General features: G+C 37.0%; 1 protein-coding gene across 1 annotated transcript in view; it reads right to left on the reverse strand.

Moving 5' to 3' along the window:
- CSMD3 (CUB and Sushi multiple domains 3) overlaps positions 1-21,101 on the reverse strand; it is a 760,948-nt gene that overhangs the window by 315,802 nt on the left and 424,045 nt on the right. The window contains exons 14-16 of the mRNA XM_069779925.1: positions 11,923-12,105; positions 10,471-10,797; positions 1,511-1,705 (exon numbers count right to left, since the gene is read on the reverse strand). Of these exons, the coding sequence (XP_069636026.1) occupies positions 1,511-1,705; positions 10,471-10,797; positions 11,923-12,105 (705 nt within the window). The remainder of the gene's footprint in view (positions 1-1,510; positions 1,706-10,470; positions 10,798-11,922; positions 12,106-21,101) is intronic.

Genomic DNA, 21,101 nt, shown 5'->3' on the forward strand with positions numbered 1-21,101 from the left:
TTGAAAATGCAACCTTATATTTTATTTGCAGTGTTGTATAGCTCCATGAACCTTATAATAAAGCAAGGGCATTATAGGGTATACTAATCTTATCTAGGGAAACTGATCCACCTTATATCTATTAAACAATAATAATTTATCACAGAAAGTAAACTGAATGCAAAGGATACACATTCATGTATTAAAATTAAGCAAATTTTGTTAGGAAGGCAGTTACATAGTGAAAATAAGACCTAAGCTTTTGTTTAAAATAAAAACTAACAAACTATAAATCAGAGATTATATCATTATTGATTAAATCATGTATTTTTTAAATAGCAACTTTTACAAGCAACTGAATTTTTTTTTCACTTTAGGTGAAGAGATCTTAAAATATAGACAATGAATGAAGCAAAGATTATATTTCTGTATCTATTAGTATAAAGAAGTCCAACAAAATATGCATAGCACTGTGTTTTAGAGGTTGTGATGTATGCAAGTATTTAATTTCTATAAATAGGAAGATCAATTGCTTAGAGAATCTTCCCCAGCCTAGGTGTCACTGTGGATAGAAGAAACATAAGCACTGCAACAGAGAGGTAAAACTTCTCAAATGGTTTTAAATACCATAGCTGAAGATCTGAAAAGAGATCAGAACTTCATTCTAATCTAATATTGTATCAGCAAACGTCACTGAGCACTAAAATTATTTTATATAGTTCATCTGTCTGAAGTAGGAAGTCAATAGCTATATTTTGAAGAGAAAACCTTCTATATGAAACCAGATGAAAATAATTAAAAAAAAAAAATCCAAAACCCCCAGACTTCTTGACTGCTTAAGAACCTTGAGTGACAAGTTGAACAAGAGATTTAAATATCGAAGAACAGAAACATGTAATATAGTAAAATAAGGTTCAGTGAAACAGAAAGATTTTCTTATTTTCTTCTTCCCTCCTATTTCTTTCTCCTAGGTATTACTGAGGCCAATCATGATACCAATTGGACTGGAATTCAAAAATGTAGAGATGAATTTTGTTGTTGTATTGCTAGCACTGAAGCTCACTGCTTTAAACAGTTTCTCAAATTGGACAAATACATGCTTTAAAAAGAACAAATAAAAGGGCAGGAGTGATCTTTTCAAGCATAAAATATCTTTGGGATACTGCAGTTCCACCAGTGCCAAATGAGAGCTATCTGAAAGTATGAACAGTGTAAACTATTCCCATTCCAATCCTAACAAGTTCCTTAAATGAGTCATTGTTACAGAAGTTATATAGCAGTGCTTGCATCACTGATGTTTATACCATTTTTTTCTGTGTTTTTCTTCTGTCCTTATAACAGTTATAAGAAAAATTCATTCCCGCAGACAGGTTTATAATAAAAGCTCATGCCTCGCTGGACTCCTTTATTAAGGACTAGGTTTTACAGGAGCTTTGTGCTATGCGTTTGCAAAAATCTGAACTTCATTTGGTGACAACTTAAAAGACATCACAGCAAGTTCTTCTGAATCAGAAAGAAATATTATACATACCTCCACACTTCGGGATAGGTCCACTCCACATTACTTTTCCATCCATCAGCATGCAAGTAATTGTTTCAGTTCCTTGGGTTTTAATAAATCCTTCCTCACATATAACAGAAATTGAGCTCCCCAGCTGAAAGTTGTCACCAAAACGCCGAGCATTGATTGGCACTCCAGGATCAGGGCACTCATTATGTCCAAATGCTTTTCAAAAGAAAAAAAAAAGATGGGGAGGGGAAATAGTGTGATAAATCTTGCAAGTAAGATGACATTTTTAGGATTTTATTCTGCTAGTTAAGAACAAACTATTTATATTAGGAAACAGTAAGAAACAAATGCTTCACCAACAGCAGAAAATGTATACTAATACAAAAAATTGCTTACAATATGATAAAGTTATATCAGCAAGAATCTTAGTTTCAACAGCTAGGCGCTGGCTGATTTCAGCAATGGCTAAGTTCTCTTTTCCAATAGCCCATCCTATCCAATGTTACAATGGGCCAGAAGCATCCATCAGAAAGGCAAGCATCTACTATGTAATAATTTCAGTCATTTTTTGTGTTTTCAATTCACCATCACAACCATTCGAGCCATACTGACCTCGGTGTGCCTGATATGGCCATAGTCTATTTTGTTTCCTGTACTGAGAGCCGGTGAACAAAAGGGATGATGTCAGTGAAAGAAAGAAAGAAACACTGAAACTTTAACCACATCATTATATTTAAGGTCAAAGAAATTCTTAGCATGTACAAATCCTTCCAAAATTTCAACTTTATCTATGGGCAAATTAAAAAATTTTAATTTCCCTGCATATATCTAAACACTATAACAAAGATCGTCCATGTCTTCTACTACAGAATACACCTTACACTGGGAGAGCAAACAAGCTCATCTTCCTACCAAAAGTGAGCAAAGTCATATTTATAGCAATATCATTAAAACCCATGCATTAATTAGTTATTATATTTTGATATTTAATTTATTAAAAATACTGCACATAAATCTTAACTTTTAAAAAATGTTGATTTTTCAGTGAGAACAAATATCACAAGTACAATATCCACCTTCCTCACATGTGATCACTGCAAATTATAACTTCATATATATGCCTACATATGGAGACATCAGAAAGGACTGCGTCCTAAAAAGATAATAAGCACAATTTTTTTCTGCAGGTTTACTAATGTGTCTGCTAGACAAAAAATATCCAAGTTCCCCCATGAAATTTTTAAAAAAGCAGTATTTCATTAACTTAGCAGAATGATTTCTCAGACGTTGCATTACAGAAATATTAAGAATCATAATAACAGACAAGAGAAAGCATTCATTTATTGACAATTTAAATTAGGAAATTACATATATTGGGAATGAAAATAGTGCTTTCATTGAATAGTTGTCTACCATGTGAGGATGGCATTAAAAAATTAATGCAATCCCATACTTTTCATAGGGGCTACAAAAACTTTTTCGATATTTTGCGCACAGTCGTCACTTTTAGTGGGGGATTGATTGCCTGTTTTTCTTGCTAGATTCAGACAACAGAGATAGATTTTCAGCATTGTTATCTGTAAATGTAGATAAACACTGACTCCAGGTATAGCTTGCTTGTGTATGACACCAGTTTATTAAGGCTTCAAAGTCGGTTGATTGCTCTGTATTTCAGCTCAGGAACTGAGAGCTGTGGCTGCTACTGCTGCTCCTATGGAAGCAATTGTACAGTATAGGATGGCTATGTGAGGCAAGAGAATGAAAGACAACCCTTCCCCACAACAGCAGTCACTCTCTTAGCCTAGCCTGGCTGCAGTTACATTACTTGATGCATAAAATTCAGTCCGCCAATACTTCTGAAAAGCTTCATGGTGGAGCTGTAATATTATATACAAGCCTTAAACCAAAAAGAAAAAGAACATGGGTATATCCTTAATATTTTACCCATCATCAATAAATCAAGAAACCATGGAAAAGTTCTTCATGCAATATTACATATAAAGAGGAGATCCAGTTTTCCTGACATTTATACTGATCAACTGTCATGACTGTAATGGTATTTTAAGTAGTATCTGGAAAAAAGCCAGGCAGCATAATCACAGCACAGGGTGACGGTGAAGTACTTTCAGTTCTGATATTAACTCAGAAGGATGTTAAAACCTGTATTTTGTATCAAAAAAAATGTGAAGGGGAGGAACTGCAGAGATCTCAAGAGATAGGAAGGCAGGAATTAAGCTAACCATAACTCATCTGGTCTGCTCTGAAAGGTCCTTAGAAGCAGGGCCAGAAAGGAGTGGACCACTGGTGCGATTAATTGTTTTGGTAGATTGCCCTACAAAGAGTTTTACTTGACAAGTCTAGCAATGGCTTTGGAGTAAATGTAACCCTTTCAGAGGAAAACACCAAAGAAGAAACAGAAGTTAAGAGAATATCAAATAATAAAGAGATTCTTCATTAAAAAAAACAGTTTTGAAAGGTTGTTAAAAGTTATGCAAACAACTAGTAGGTTATTCAGTATCATCACATGTAAACTCATACTTCTGTGTAGTACATAACAGCTTGAAGAATTCCATCTTGGGAAGTACTGACTGAAAAAATCTAGCAGGAGGAAGTGCCAGCAAAAATGTGCCATGATGGACATACTCTATCGCAGCAATAAAACAGACTAAAGCAGTCTTTGGACATAAAAGCAGCATCTGGTATTGTCAATGTCTTGGCCTACTGAGCTGAAATCACTTGAGTAATTAGGCTGAAGGCAGGGCCCACAGTTTGACCTTTGGCATGTTGCTATGTAATTCATAGGGTTGTAACTTTTGCTAGATAAAGCACAGTTATACAGTTGTAATGAAAACAGCAACAAAAAAATCTGTGTAAGTGGTAGAAACAGCAAATCTAAACTTATACAAAAATATTTGCCTACACCCTGATCAGTGAGCAACAGCTCAAAGCAGTCCACCAACTAGCAAAAATCAAACAATCTGGAAGATGCTCTCCACCTCAAGAAAATCATCCACCTCAGCCCAAAGGGAGGTTGGCATGACTGTGGCTTCTGGAATGCCTGCCCGTGGAGGACCTCCAGGGACACCTGGGACCAAACTCTCATGGCTGGAGCTGACACACTTCCTCCCAACCACTGACAACCCCTGCTTCTACCAATGAGGAAAGGGGAGATAGATATAATCACTCCCAACTTTGTAGTAGTCTTTGCATTAACAACTTTGTCACAGGCAATAAATATCCTTTCTCCTTCACGTATGTTCAGTTGTTGCATATAATTAATGTGTGCATTTTGTCTGTCCTGACCTAAACTAGGAAATCCAGACTGAAGCAGAGAGACTTCACTGCTTGTAATTTATGTGACCATATTCAGATACTGTGTCTAGTTCTGATCTCCATAATTGAACAAAGATGTAGATAAAGCGGGAAGCATTCATAAAGGAGTCACAAATAAGGTAAGAGGCTCAGACTGAGGAGTTCAATGTATGCAGCTTATTAGAGGGAAGATTAAGGGATGACTGCTTTTATAAATACCTTCACAAAGACCAGAAATGTCATTAAGGGCTCCTGTGTTTGGGATATAAACTGGAAACAAGGAGCCAGGTGTAAGTATGCAGTTCTATAGCAACTTAAACCAATCTAATTTCAGGTTGCTATGTTCATGCATTCTGCTGCACCCAGTAAAGCACTCTCCTGCCTTATTCCCCCTTTTGCATCAACAGTAGTGCATAGCCAGTGTTACGGAAGCTCACACAATCAAATCCAACAGGTGCTAGATCTCAGATTTATTCTTCAGTAAAAAGTTAGTTAGAACTCCAGTAACATTTGTAAACCACAGGCTCAATGAAGTAAGGGGAATTAGTACTATACAGCTGACTTAAGAACTCGTAAAATTTAAAATGATGGCTCAAAATGCACATATCACTCACCAAAAAGATGAGGGCTCTCAACCTCGAGGAGTTCGCTCGGGCGGTGCCCCGACCCAAGGGGGAGTCCCCAGCTGCAGACCTGCTGCTCTGAGGAGGACTGATTCAAAATGTCCTCTGGCAGGACCCCGTTTATACCCTTGTCGAATATGATCTGTGGTCATTTTAATCCCTATTGGCCAAGAAGGTCAACACTTCTGTGTACCTGGCGCATCTCGACTGGTCAGTTCAATTTTCAACCTGCAGCCTCTAGGGTTTGGGTTTTTTTTTTCCTCTCCTCCCTGCCTGGAGAAGTTTCGTTTCCTGTTGGGGCAGGGTGTACCTGCCACAGCCAGATATAAGTAAACCAATACATGGATCTGACCAAGCTTAAAATCACAGCCTTTTGAGTTCCTATTCTTCTGGCACATTCTCTGCATCATCCATTTTCAAGTCACACATTTCTGTGGGCTTGTCCTAAAATTTAACTCATTAGAAATCTTCATCAGACTTACTGAAGTAACTCAAAAAGACAAGACATTTGAAATCTAACTTTTGTTTACTTCCAACGTAAGTTGAATTTATGTTTAGTTTTACTGGAATGAGAATAATTATCTGAGACCATGTATGTTGCCATAATAAAGATAAATATGAGATAAAAATAGTTTCTGGGAAATACTAATTAAAAATCAGATTATGTACTAGTAACTCAGTTTTATTCTTCTCCATCTTATAAGTAAAAAACATTAATGAAGTTCTTTACATTAGTAGCCTACATTCCTTGTAGAAAAGATTGATCATGTTGTACCTTTTCTGTGATATACTGTTTCTACTCTTGAAAGGGGCAAAAAGAGACTGATAGCTTTGAAATATATAAGCAGGAGTGTTAGCAGAAAATGGATATTTTTAATTAACTTTGGGTTTATGAATGCCAAGATGGAGTGAAAATTATATTAATCCCTTTTTTATCCTCTCTCTTGGCCTTAAACTATTTATTATGGAAAAATTACTTCTGTAATTTATCAGATTGCAGCTGTCTTTACTGAATAAAGATTAGACACATTTCCTGGTGTTATTTTTGCTTTTGTAAGTAGATTTTAAATAGACTTTAACAAACACACACACACCTCCATTCTAGGCTAAACACACACATAAAAAGAAATAAAAATATAAACGTGTTAAACTGCTCAAATATGGAAAACACTTCTTTAAAGTACTTCTTTTCAGAGTGAGCAGGTTTCATTATAAAACTAGTGAAAGTTAATATTGCATTGTTACTTTTTTATAAAAATTAAAATTGTACCATTTGGTACTATCAGTGCATACTTTAAGTGACTGTTAATTGAGAGATATCATAATCGGACTACCACATGCCCAAGGAACTCTGCAAATTTTTTAAAGGACCAGAATTTATTCTGATTAGTATAATTACATGGCACAGAAATATTAAACCTGAAGTCTTGGCAGTGTTTGATGAATTGTTCCAAGTTTTTTTCCAAATACAAACTAAATGTAAGGATTATCCCATGCTAATCAACTGCATCTTTAATTTTTACTGTAAATCCTATTTTAACTGACCTACATTTAGTTCTAGTTCTGCAGAATGGGATGACCTGAGAAGACCCATTTATACACGGGCCTAATTTTTACCCAAGAAGACTGCCTTAGACTCTTCAATAATTTTCTGGTTTTGTTTTTTTCTCATTACTAGATTTAGGCTTGACACCATAGAGAACACCAGAGTGAAACCTTAAAGAAGTAAGCAGAACTCTTATAAATGTTAAAAGGACATGAAACAGAAGAAAACATAGAGCAAATGTTACAACTTATTTTAAGAAAAATTGATTCAATATCTCATTTTCAGTATAACTGATTTTATATTTCAATAGTACTGAATAACCCCAGACCTGCCAATATTTAGTTACAGCACTAAGATACCTAGCTACAGCTCAAAGTTTAGGTTGCAATGATCACCGGTAGCTATAGAAACCAATAAGAAAACATCATATTTTCTTCATGCTTACATTCTACATTTGTGAGAAATGACCTGGGGATGAAGCAGCTAAGATAGAGGGCTGGGAGCTGAAATATAAGACAATATCAAGAAAAAGATGTTTACACAGTAATCTGCTGTCAGCTTATCTCTTTCCTATCCAGACAGCAATGTTCAAGGTAAGTCCTAAGAAATACTTCTCTGAAAGACTGACAACCTAAAACAAAACAAAACCAGAGAGAGATAAAAAAAAGATGGAGAGGTGAACTATGATGCAAGAAAAGTAGAGAGCCACAGGGGAATTTAGTCCTTGCAATACTGTGAAAATAATATTAACATTCCTTGGAGGAAAACGTGGAGTCTGGAATCTCTCAGTTACCAAGCCCACTTAATGTCATTTCCTTTTTTGTTTAGTGGATCTTTTTTGTTTTACTCAGAGAAAAACAGCTTCAACAATAAAGACTATATTTTTCATAAAGCCAAGCATGTAATACATACTTCTGGGAAGGGGAGATGTAGGTATACAGCTCTCCTTCAATTCATGCAGTTGAAGATTCACTTACATTCCAGGTAAGCCTCTGAATTACCATACTCTTAGGTGTTAGGGAGAAAGACAGGAATGGGACCAGTTACTCATTGCATCAGACTTTTGGGATATCAAAACATCCATCATCTTTTGCCTATTTTGTCTACCGGTTGGCATGGAAAACTACTCTGCTATCTCTACCATCAGAAAGAAAAAAAAAAGAAAAAGAAATCCAAATGTGTGAGGTGAGGCAGCTCTGGGTGGAGGGTATGATGATCTCGCCAACAGCCACTCTGTTATCTCTACCATCTTCTACACATAGCAGCAAGCCTGATACTTCAGGCATTTCCTCTCCTTCCGATTTCCTTCCAAGTCCCCAAAAAGAACAACTTGGCTAAACCCAGTCCTTCTCTCTTCACTGCTGGGGTGGCAAAATTCAATTTTGCATATGCTCCCAGGAAAGCCTCACACTATGTTTTGCAGTGTTATTCATGCTGTGGGCTTACATATTGCATCATCATGTCTTCCCTAGCTGGGAATATATCCTGCGTGGACTTTGGTGTAGAATAAATGCCAAATTATTTGATAGCAGTACAACGTAGGCCATTCTTCATATGTCCTTCAGAAGAAATGTAATGATTTTGCCAGCAAAAAGTAATGTGAGTAAGTGCTAATGGTATTTAGTACTGGAGAAGACATTTAATGTCACCTTCAATTATTATGCTGTCATTAAATGTAGTGCCAAGTAGTAAATGTGGAGCTATTTACGTTTTTGGTTAGTTTCAACCTTTTCACCTCCCTCAGGACAGAAGCAAGTGAAATACACAGAACTCCATTTTAATGAGAAACTCTCTGTTTCTGTGTAATAGATAAACTCAATACAAAAGGTGACAGAAGATGTTGGTTTGCCTTCCAAAAGCTACAAATAGGTAGGTACAATCCAGAGCGCTCAAGACAGAAGCTCGACTACTATTTACTGCAGTTGCTCTGAATGGCAGTCTAGAAATTTCTCTCCCCATGGCTGTTACAGCTCTAAGTTAAAAATGCATTAATCAGGATATAATTAATAGGAACCTACCTCCAGCCTCTATACAAGCATACCAAACCAGAGTAACTAACGATAGTATGATAGTATTCTTTTTAACATTGTAATGGTGTAGCCCGGCACAACACACAAGCATTTTACATAAGCATGTGAGCAATTTGATCACCAAAAGGGCAAAGATAGACAGGTGTAGTTGCACATAGGAGGCATCCAAGTAGAAAAAAATTGCTAAACAAAAGACAAGATAAGCACAAGGGACTGTAAATAGGCCAGACATCCTCCTGAATACACAAGGATGACTGGCAAGACGAAAAAGAACAAGGTAAGTAGCACCAGGAGAACAGGACTCCTCCTTTTCTGGGAATGGGAAAAATAGCTTAAAATCATAAGCCACAAGGAAGGCAAAACAGAGGAAAAGAAGACAAGCCTATTGCAGTGTCTTGGTTTCAGCTGGGATAGAGTTAATTGTCTTCCTAGTAGCTGGTACAGTGCTATGTTTTTGAGTTCAGTATGAGAAGAATGTTGATAACACACTGATGTTTTCAATTGTTGCTAAGTAGTGTTTAGATTAAGTCAAGGATTTTTCAGCTTCTCAAGACCAGCCAGTGAGGAAGCTGGAGGGGCACAAGAAGTTGGCACAGGACAGAGCCAGGGCAGCTGACCCAAACTGGCCAACGGGGTATTCCATACCATGTGACATCACATCTAGTATAGAAACTGGGGGGAGTGGGGGCGGGGAGAATCGCCACTTGGGGACTAACTGGGCGTCGATCAGCCAGTGGTGAGCAATTGCACTGTGCATCATTTGTACATTCCAATCCTTTTATTATTACTGCTGTCATTTTATTAGTGTTATCATTATCATTATTAGTTTCTTCTTTTCTGTTGTATTAAACTGTTCTTATCTCAACCCAGGAGTTTTACATCTTTTTCTGATTTTCTCCCCCATCCCACTGGGTGGAGGGGAAGTGAGTGAGTGGCTGTGTGGTGCTTCGTTGCTGGCTGGGGTTAAACAACATGCGGTTTGACTTCTCTTATCAAAGAGATCCTACAGCTTCCCACGTTAACTGTGGTGACTAGGAGCTAGCGTGGACTGCAGCTCCAGGATATTATATGCATTCACAGCTACACCAGAATATGAGTGTACAAGAGCAACAGTTTTGTATACGTAATGCTGGTGATTAACATTATGTAGGATTTAACCAGCAGCACAAAGTGTGCTGTTAACAAATTTAGTAAAGTTCTGCTTTACAGTTTGAAACTGGCCTGATTTGTCGGTCTTCTAAACACTCCCATCACAACGATTTCTAATGTTGTAAATGATAAATATGCACATATTTTCAGCCCTAACACTGTATTTGAAAGACAATCTAAACACCTAGATTAGGTATCTGTAGGTATATAGGATATGTTTGAAGGTGTATTACCATGTCATTTTTACATACTTATACATATCTCCTAAACTGTATGTTGAAAACAAAACACACACATACATGAAAAAATAATATTACTTACTGTTGTAAGTGATGTTAAATCCACGTCCTGACATTGAATGGTCAGCTTGAAATTCCAGACGTAAAATATGACCATTACTGGTAAGATGGGAAGGAACTTCAGCACCTGTAAATGTTCCTATTATGGGGGAATCTGGAGAGTCACCATCTTTAACTGCAAGAAAGTCAAACTGAGATTCCAAATCAAAGTCATTAAAAGAGAGATGGATTCGGCTCCCAGGGTCTGAAATTATTGTCCAGATACAGTTTAAATTATTCCCATATCCCTCTGGATAATCAGGTGAAAGAACTGTTCCCATTGGTGCAGTGAAATTGGAAAGGCAAGGAACTGCCAAAGAAAGAGAGAAAGAAATTAGATAATAGAATAAAATGTTTCAATAAGGATTTATTTTATTACTAATTTTTTATAAGGGGTCCTTAAACTTGTTGATTACCTCAACTGAATAATTCAGTATTTGTTACGATGTGTGAAGCCAGAAAGAAGGTTCTTTTTTTTTTTTATCTTATTCCCTTCCCCTCAATAAAACTACCTTCCAAGCAGAGACCCCAGGTAACAAAGAACATCCTGTTGCACTGGAAGCCCACAGCAGTCCTTATAATTTACCCATGTTCAACAATCCTTAATCACTTGGCACCACTTATTTTCTCCTTTAGGGAACTGTTTAGATGAGCAGACCTCTCACTGAGCCCATTAAAGAGGCAGAAAGTCAATAGCACGCTTATCATTTGTTGTTCACACAGAAGCACAAGAAATTAACTAGCCTCAAAGAGACAACAGAGTTGTTTTGTTGTTATCAGGATAATATTTTAAATTCAACCATTTCAGTTAAGCCATATTAAATTGAGTTGCAGGGATGAAAGCAACTGATTGCACTCTGAATAGATTTGATCTGTGCTATTTTAGTGGAAATGTTACGAAGGGTGTTGCCACAAGTACTTATCACAACATGGTTTTCACTTACGCTGTATAACGTAACTGCAAGAGAGCTATAAATGTCTATGATCATTTAAGTGCTAAAAGACATTCATATATAATACATGGGGAAAAAATGTAAATAATTTAAACCCTTGATTACAATTCAACAACTTCTCATCTAAGGAAATTTATTAACTTATAAGAGTAGCTATAAAAAGTGTATCACACATACAAAATCTACAGAATCCTACAAAAAAAGCCAATAAAAAACATTATGTCAAATCACATAAAGACAACTGCTTTAATACTTGCTAGTAAAAGAAAAAAATATTTTAGCCATTCTAGAACCTGTCTTGGGCATAATCATTAGGCAAAGACACCACTGAACAAAAGTAAATTCATCCTATCAGCAGAATTAATTGCATTGTGCTAACTCTGCTATCAATCACACAAACTATTACATATAAGGAAAAACGTATCATAATGTTATATATGAATAATAATAATAATAATAATAATAAAAGATTTGGTACATACAAATACAAATAGGTATGTTTGCAGACCACTGGTTGTTTTCTTGGCAAATGATAGATTTCTCTCCAATTAATTCAAATCCAAATTGACACTCAAACCTTAAAACATCACGGTTAGAAAATCCATCTCCTTCTCTGATACCATACAATGGTGTTCCAGGATCCCCACAGCTTTCCTTTTCAATTTCTGTTGAAATAAATAAAGAATTTATTTCTAGAAGAATAAAACAAACTCCCTGTGGGTATATGCTCACATCTAGAAAATAACTGTACATTATTATAAGCAAATGAAAATAATCTGCATAACAGTTGCTGAAACACACCACTGAGTCTGGTTCTACACTCCAGCTTAAGGAGAAAATTCTATGTAAAAATCTTAGAAAAATCAGATCTTCTTGTTTTAATAGAAACTTGACATTAAAAGTATACACGGAAAATTTTTCCTACTTTATTTTATTTTGTAAAATTTTAGACAATTATAGTAGTAAGTAAAATATCACTTGTAGTACATGAGCGCTTAAAACTAGCAACAGAGACCAGCATCCCACTGTGCAAACACTGTCCATTTTCCAATACAGCTTTAATTGATGAACTAATGACATGGCAAAAAAAGGTAGTAGTGACACAAAAAGAATTGCCCAAAGTCAAAAGGAGGCTATACATATACACATTCGTATACACGCACATTATGTACACACATGCAAAAATAACTTTTGTATACTCAAATAACATTTTAGCTCAGTAGACTTAACTGCAAGGCATCTGAATGATTCTCTCATTTCTATAATTGTTACAGCTATGATATTCTTTCAAATTACATACTGTCCTGAACTGGCAGTTACAAGCATGGAGGGATCTTCTAAAAAGCATTTCTCACCCATATGCATTTCACAAGCTCATACGGCAATTCAAGCTGGAATCATAGAATGGTTTGGGTTGGAGGGGACCTTAAAGATCATCTAGTTCCAACTCCCCTGCCATGGGCAGGGACACTTTCCACTAGATCAGGTTGCTCAAAGCCCCATCCAACCTGCCTTGAACACTTCCAGGGATGGGGCATCCACAACCTCTATGGGCAACCTGTTCCAGCATCTCACCACCTTCACAGTGAAAAACTTCTTCCTTACATCTAATCTCCATCTACATTCTGTCAGTTCAAACCCATTACCCCTCATTCTATCACTATACTCCATGTTAAAGAGTTCCTCCCCACCTTTCCTCTAGGCCCCCTTTAGGTACTGGAAGGCTGCTATAAGGTTTCCCTGGAGCCTTCTCTTCTTGAGGCTAAACAACCCCAACTGTCTCAGCCTGTCCTCATAGGAGAGGTGTTCTAGCCCCCTGATCATCTTCATGGCCCTCCTCTGGATGCACTCGAGCAGGTCTATGTCATTCTTATGCTGGGTGTCCCAGAGCCAAACACAGTACTCCATTTGGGGTCTCACAGAAGCCAAATAGAGGGGGAGAATTACCTCCCTCAACCTGCTGGCCATGCTTCATTTGATGCAGCCCAGGCTGCTTTCTGGGCTGTGAGAGCACACTGCCAGCTCATACTCAGTTTTTCATCCACCAATACCCCCAAGTCCTTCTCCACAGGGCTGCTGTCAATCCACTCATCACCCAGCCTGTATTTGTGCTTGGGATTGCCCCAACTCTTTTGAGTGCAACCATCCAGCCAATTCCTTATCCACCAAGTGGTCCACCTGTCAAATCCATGTCTCTCCATCAAGGATGTTGTGTGGAACAGTGTCAAATGCTTTGCACAAGTCCAGGTAGACGACGTCTGTTGCTCTTGCCTTATCCACCAATGCTGTAACCCTGTTGTAGAAGGCCACCAAATTTGTCGGGCACAATTTGCCCTTAGTGAAGCCATGTTGGCTGTCACCAATCACCTCCATATATTCCGTGTGCCTTAGCATAGTTTCCAGGAGGATCCACTCCATCATCTTGTTGGGTACAGAGGTGAGACTGGCCTGTAGTTCCCTATGTCTTCCTTTTTTCGTTTTTTAAAAATGGGGGTTATGTTTCCCCTCTTCCAGTCAGGGGGAGCTTCACCAGTCTGCCACAAGTTTTCAAATATGATGGATAGTGGCTTAGCAAATTCATCTGCCAGTTCCCTCAGGACCCCTGGATGCACCTCATAAGGTCCCATGGACTTGTGCACATTCAGGTTCCTTAGAGGGTCTTGAACCTGCCTGATCTTGTACAGTGAGCAGTACTTTATTCTCCCAGTACTTGCCTTTGGATTCTGTGAGTTGGGCAGTGTGGCTAGAGCACTGGCTGGTGAGGATCGAGGCAAAAACACTGTTGAATACCTCAGCCTTCTCCATGTTGGTTGCAGCCAGATCTCCCATTTTGCTCATAAGGGTGGATACAATTTCTTTCATCTTCTTTTGTTGTCTTACGTAGCTGAAAAAACCCCTTCTTGTTATTTTTCACATTCCTAGTCAAGTTCAGCTCTAGCTGTGCAGGCTTTCCTGATCCCTTCCCTGAGGTCCCCTGGAAGGGACCTCAGGGGGTCTCTAGGACAGGCTCCTGCTCAAAGCAGGCTGAGCTCTGAGGTCAGACCAGGTTGCTCAGGACTTTATCCAGCTGCCTGCTGAAAACCTCCCAGGATGGAGACTGTTCTGGGCAACCTGTTCCACCACTTGACTATCTGCATAGGAAAAAGTTTTTCCTTATATCCAGTCTGAACATCTCTTGTTCTTATGCCCATTGTTTCCCCATCGTCCCATCATGTACCAGTGTAAAGAGCCTGCCTCTGTCTTCTCAAGAACCTCATCATAGCTACTGGCAGGCTGATTATTAGACCCTACTTCTACAGGCTGAACAAGCCCAGCTCCCTCAGGCTCTCCTCACAGGGCAAGTGCTCCAGCCCCTGATAGCCTTGGCAGCCCTCCACTGAACTCACTAGAGGTAATCAGTCTCTCATAACTGGATAGACTATTCTAGATGGAGTCTAAGAAGGGCCAAGTGAAGGAGAATAATCACTTCCATCAATATGTGCTCCTGTTAATCCAGCCCAGAATGCTTTTGACCTTCTCTGCTGCCAAGACATGCTGCTGGTTTACACTCAGCTTGCTGTCTGCCAGGGCACTATGGCCTTTTCTGGAGAGCCACTCCCCAGCCTTTACTATGTGCGGGAGTTATTAATTTCCAGGTGCAGGACTTAGAAATTGCCCTTGTTGAATTTCATACAGCTCCTATAGGCCCATTTGTCTGGCCTGTATAGGTCCTTCTGTATAGCAGCACTGTTCTTGAGCATATTCTACTGTTTCTCCCAATTTGATGTCATCTGCAAACCTGATGAGAGTACACTTCATAGCCTCCTCACAGTCAATGAGAAAATGGAATATCCCAGAGCAGACTCCCACGGTACTCTTCTTGCTCCTGGCCTCCAGTGCAGTATGATCCATTAACCACTACCCTCTATTCTATCCACCCCTACGGGGTGCTTTTTTTCACTTGGTTGGTTTGGGTTTTTGGTAGTTTTCTTTTTTTCTTTTTTTCACCCATTCGGTTATCTCCTACAGTATTCTTGCATCTAAGTGAGGACATTATATTCATATACCCAACCCTGGATGAGTGGACAGAGTGAAAATCCTTGACAAGGTTCAAGTAGGCAACACCCACTGCTCTCCCCTTGTCCAGTGACCTAGTGATTCGCTATAGAAGAGCAATCAGCTTGGTCAGGTGTGATTTATCCTTGATAAATTCATGCTAGCTGTTCCCAGTCACTTTCTTCATGTGTCAGGAAACGGCTTCCAAGAGGAAGTCATCCGTGATTTCCCCAGAACTGAAATAAAGGTCAGCCTGAAGTTGCACAGGTCAAGCTTTTAGCTTTTGTTGAAGATCATGCAACTTTTTTCCAGTCTTTGGGGATCTCTCCTAAGCTCGACAAACTGTCAAAGATGATAGAAAGTGGCCTTGAAAGGAGATTCACCAGCTCTCTCAGTACCCTTGGAAGTCTGCTATGTCTTAGAAACTTGTAAAGAAAATGTTTTGCTCAAGATACAAAACTTAGGAATGCATTCATCATCTACAAATGCAGGAAATATGGTCTATAGGTTATGGGAATTCAGTACAGAAGATTTTTTTCCTTCTCTATCCCAATTATCACAAAATTCTTTCATGAGAGATCCCAACTATAAAAAGGGACAGAAATCTTAAAATAAAATCATCACATGTAATAATAATAGCAACAAATATCATTGAACCATAGTTTGAAAATTTCTCTTTAAAGGTCTTGCTGCCACTTTTTTATGTTTCCACATTTGGTAGTTTGACTATGAGAAAAAAAGCAAGTGTTTTGATTTTAACTCAAAGAATTTTTGTAGGGTCATATTGTCAGCAGCATACAACTCATTTCTCAAAGCTTTCAGCTATTAATGCTCTGAAAACAATTGAAATGTGACAAAAAACAAATAAAGAACATTCCATTTCAACAAGGAAATGAAAAAGAGTTGAGGATTATTTAAAAAAAAAAGACTTTGCAGAGATCTGACAGGCTTTATTATTCTGTTTTATTAAAGAAAAAAACAAAACCAAGAAAACAAAACCATCTAGCAAAAAATCACAACAAACATCAACATTTCTTATTGGTTTATTTGTATTTGTTCAAACATTTCTAGGAAAATAAGAATATAATTCATAATTTAAAGAAAGATAAAAAACATGTTAAAACTCTCCCCAGAACACAGACCTTCAATGAAAGTTAAAGCTGTCCTGAAGAAACAAAGATGTCCCAAAGACACAAACTCACTCCTTCTATCTTCAGTCTTGATGAGACTGTTAATGTCAAACCTATAGAACTACTCAAGTTTTTAACTGCTGAAGAAATACAAAGTTTTCCTAGGCTGTCCTGGTAAACTAATAATATTCTAAATGCCTAAGTCACTTCACATTTCATTTGGGAAAACAAACACATTCTATAAACTAGTTCTCCAGCAAGTGATTACATCAAGTAACTTAATGTAGTTTTCTCATAGAATATATACTAGACAGTAAATGTATTTATACCTACTTATTCTCTTTTGGGGCTACTATTCTGATGTAGCTGTTGGGCCAATGGTTTTCTCTAATTATTATTTTACCCTAAATAGCAAGAGTTTCCCTGTTTTTTGTCAAATTTAAAAAGATATATAGCTGAGCAAAGTTGATACAGTGAGCTCGCTCATCTTGTCTTTTATCAGACATCCCTGTTAGGAAGATTTAAAGAAACTGATTCTGCATTCAAAAAGTTCTTAGGCAGAGTATAATTATTTACAGGAGTTAGTTGGAAAAAAAAAATTACTATTCTCCTTTATGCTATGTGATTACTGTATTTGAGATATTACATCCGTAGTCTTATACTTCCTTTGCTTTCATAGATGGAATTAAGTTGAACAAGATGTTATCTGAATGACAGTTTTAAATTAAATAAACCATCCCTAAACCCCATTCATAAGCATTTACATTTATAGCAAATCTTTCCTTTATTACTTTAATTTTTCCTGCAAGCCTTGCTTATACCACTTTTATACTCTCTGTAAATTTCATGTTAGCATCAGTTCATTTCTGAATTTGAAACAGAATATTTTTGTTGTTATTTAGTTCTCCTTAGGAGAAGAATTTATTTTTTTTTGATTGAAGTGCAAATAGCTTTTAGATTTGTTCAGAGAATGTCAATAAACTTCCTTTGAAACACATAAGACAAAAAATACTGCTTTCCAGGCTTTTGTCAGATAATCACATTTTAAATAACACAATTTTAGGAAAGATCACTATTTCATCTTTGTTTGAAATCACTAAGGGGGCAAATGATATTCATATTCACATTTTTTTTACTGCTAGCTCTACAATCCTTGTTTCAGTTTCCCTGCATTGCATATTTGTTTCAACACCACCTTAGAACTTGGGTTCCAGGCCTGACAAAGTCTCATTTCTTGATAAACTCGCACTAGTCCCTCATTGTAAATAATGCATTTATGATAAATAGAAATTATTCTATGGTTGTTTAAGATTAGCAGAAGAAACAGTAAGTTTTCAAACAGCTCAATTAGTAATGCCATAATTAAAACTTTAAAAAAATTAGATAAAATTGGAAACTTTAGTATGAGTCACCAAATAGTGAAGAGAAATAAAAGGTATTATGGGCTACCCTCCTGGAACATAGCTTGAATTCCTACCAACAAAGCTGCATGTAAGAATCCATTGCTTTGTTTTAGTTTGACGAAAAATATCACTTAACACATTCCTTCACATAATGCACATGTATAACAAAGTTGCAATGCACAGCAGAAGTTGTTATAGCGTAAACTTTAGTGGAAACACTATTTTTACAGATTATTGCATAGTATAAGCATTTGGAAGAAGTTTATTATATATAATGACTGCCTTTGAAAAGTCAAAAGTAGTCTTATTTCTTAAGTACATTTTTGTATTTTGTTTTACATTTTGGTTACTTTGTATTTTTACATTTTTATTTATGCTCTCTTTTATAATTTATTCTGCTTTTTGAGATTTGCAGTTCATATTGGCTACAATAAGAGATGGCTAGGATGGATTTTTCTTTTCCTGTGGTTACTACCATTGACATATAAATCTGTGATCCAAAAGATGAGTATTGCTATTTGTGCCTAAGAAAAAAAAGCACTTATGCTAATATTATTTCTGTTAGATAGACCTTTTTTGTTTTGTAGTATTATAAAAAAAGAGAAGCACCTCTAAGCATAAATACAGTTTGTTAAATGTGTTAATAATGGATCAGGCATGATCTTTTGAGGTTTAAGGCTTTGGAGAGGAAAAAAATATCCATTTTTGTTTTCAGAAATTACTTCACATAGAAGAACATTAACAGTATAAGGAGGCATGATTTCTTGTGATGTTAGAGATAAAACTTTTTTTAAAGACTAACTCCTTTTGAGACTGTTTAGGATATTCATTATTTTGGAAACTTGGTCATACAAAATTGATGTCTGTGGTCGCAGTGCACTGAACGGAGCTTATAATTACCTATATATTTTCTCACAAGCAATATCTAGAACACATATCAAATTAAGCAAAAAATAAAAGAAAAATAGAAAGAAAATTAAGGTAAGCCTCTAATTTTGTTTTAAATTATCCTTTTTTTATTTTTGTGTATCTCACTGAAGGGTTAAGTAGATTTCCAATCAGTGATGCACTGAAGGGAGAGCCCAAAGCTACAGTAGCTACCAGTATAGGGATACCAAGATCGGAATGTTCTTTTTCTCTTATCCTCTGTCTTTGTGAAGGACAGGCACATTCTGGAGGTGACTAAATGGCCCTTGGGGAAAAGAAATGGTCACTTACTACACAAATTCATTTTGACAGAGTGGCACTGGAGTTAGGGCTTGAAGAGGTAATTTGTCTATCTCTTCTCTCCTGTAACTCAAGGGAAAATAAAAGATAAGCATGTGATTCTTATAAGGGAAAACGATTTTGAAAGAAAAGAGATCACTGGTGCACAGTGGAAAAGTACAATACTGAAGACTTGCCATCATTTCAGCAGAGATTCAAAATCTATAGTACTTCAGGGAAATACCAGGCAAAGACCAATCACTCTTTAACAGCATTTTAGAATAATGCCCATTTTTTGTTCCACTGACCATATCAATATATAAATACGACAGACAACTACATTTGTTTTGTCATTAGTAGAATTGCATTTGAATTCATTACATGCTATTTGTTGCAACTAAGCATACTGGATTGACCAAATACTAGTATGTGAAAAGAAACAGAGTTTCAGTATGTAATTCAAAAAAAATGAAGCTGGCTGTTTGATATTTGAATTTGCTATGTCAAAAGCTACAAACATTCACCAGCATATATTGACAAACTGACATTTTACAAGATAATGGGGAAAAATCCATATAATCCCACTTCAAAACACAAGGGTATGTACAATTTATATATACATTGCTTAATACATAATACATATCTAATTTGGTTGTGAAATTACCATGCTAGTGTTCCCACTGCAGGACTTGCTTATTCAAAGAGCTAGGAAAAGACAGCATTATGTATTTGTACAACTTCTACTCACAAAGCACAAGGAACCATTGATAGTATAAACATTTATCTTGAACATTAGAACTTAAACCATGAGGAGAAAAATCACTCAAAAAGCAACAAGCAGGAAAACAAAAATCAATAACTTATTGTTCTGGTTTTGGCTGGGATAGAGTTAATTTTTTTCATAGTAGCTACTATGAGGCTATGTTTTTGATTTGTGCTGGAAATAACATTGATAATACAGGGATGTTTTAGTTTCTGCTGAGCAGTGCTTACCCAGAGCCAAGGCCTTTTCTGCTTCTTGCCCCACCCCACCAGCGAGTAGGCTGGGGATGCACTAGAAGTTGGGAGGGGACACAGCTGGGACAGCTGACCCCAACTGACCAAAGGGATATTCCAGACCATATGACATCATGCTCAGCATATACAGCTGGGGGAAGAAGGAAGGAGGGGGATGTTCAGAGTGATGGCGTTTGTCTTCCCAAGTAACCGTTACACGTGATGGAGCCCTGCTTTCCTGGAGATGGCTGAACACCTGCCTGCCGATGGGAAGGGGTGAATGAATTCCTTGGTTTGCTTTGTTTGCATGTGCGGCTTTTACTTCACCTATTAATAAACTGTCTTTATCTCAATCCACCATTTTTTTCTTTTACTCTTCCAATTCTCTCCCCCATCCCACCAAGGGGAGTAAGCAAGCAGCTTCATGGTGCTTAGTTGCTGGCTGGGGTTAAGCCACAACACTTATGAATCAAGAACATATATTTCTTAGTGTCAATTAGGATGATACATATACAAGCAACTGGTAAACTATGCCATATGTCTTCACAGTATGTATGTTCAAGAAAAAGAATCTTAAAGATACATAGCAGACAAACAGTTATGGACCAATTTCAGCAAGATCTTAGACTATGCTTACCAGCTTACATGGGAAAAGATTGGAGGTTTGGTCACATTTCTATGTAATAGGGTTTAGATATTGCTGTGATCAGGAAACAGAACAGAAGGCAATCTGAATGACCCAACAGAAGATACCTTCTCCTAAATATTACTATGTATATATCTTCAAATAAAGGAAATAATATTATCTATTAACTGTTACTATTAAAGCATGAGTATTTTTATAAACAAAGGATGGAAGTTCATTTCCAAAAGAACAAAGAGCCCAGTGTC

This window comes from Haliaeetus albicilla, chromosome 3 (genome assembly GCF_947461875.1).
Source record: "Haliaeetus albicilla chromosome 3, bHalAlb1.1, whole genome shotgun sequence".
NCBI lineage: Eukaryota > Metazoa > Chordata > Aves > Accipitriformes > Accipitridae > Haliaeetus > Haliaeetus albicilla.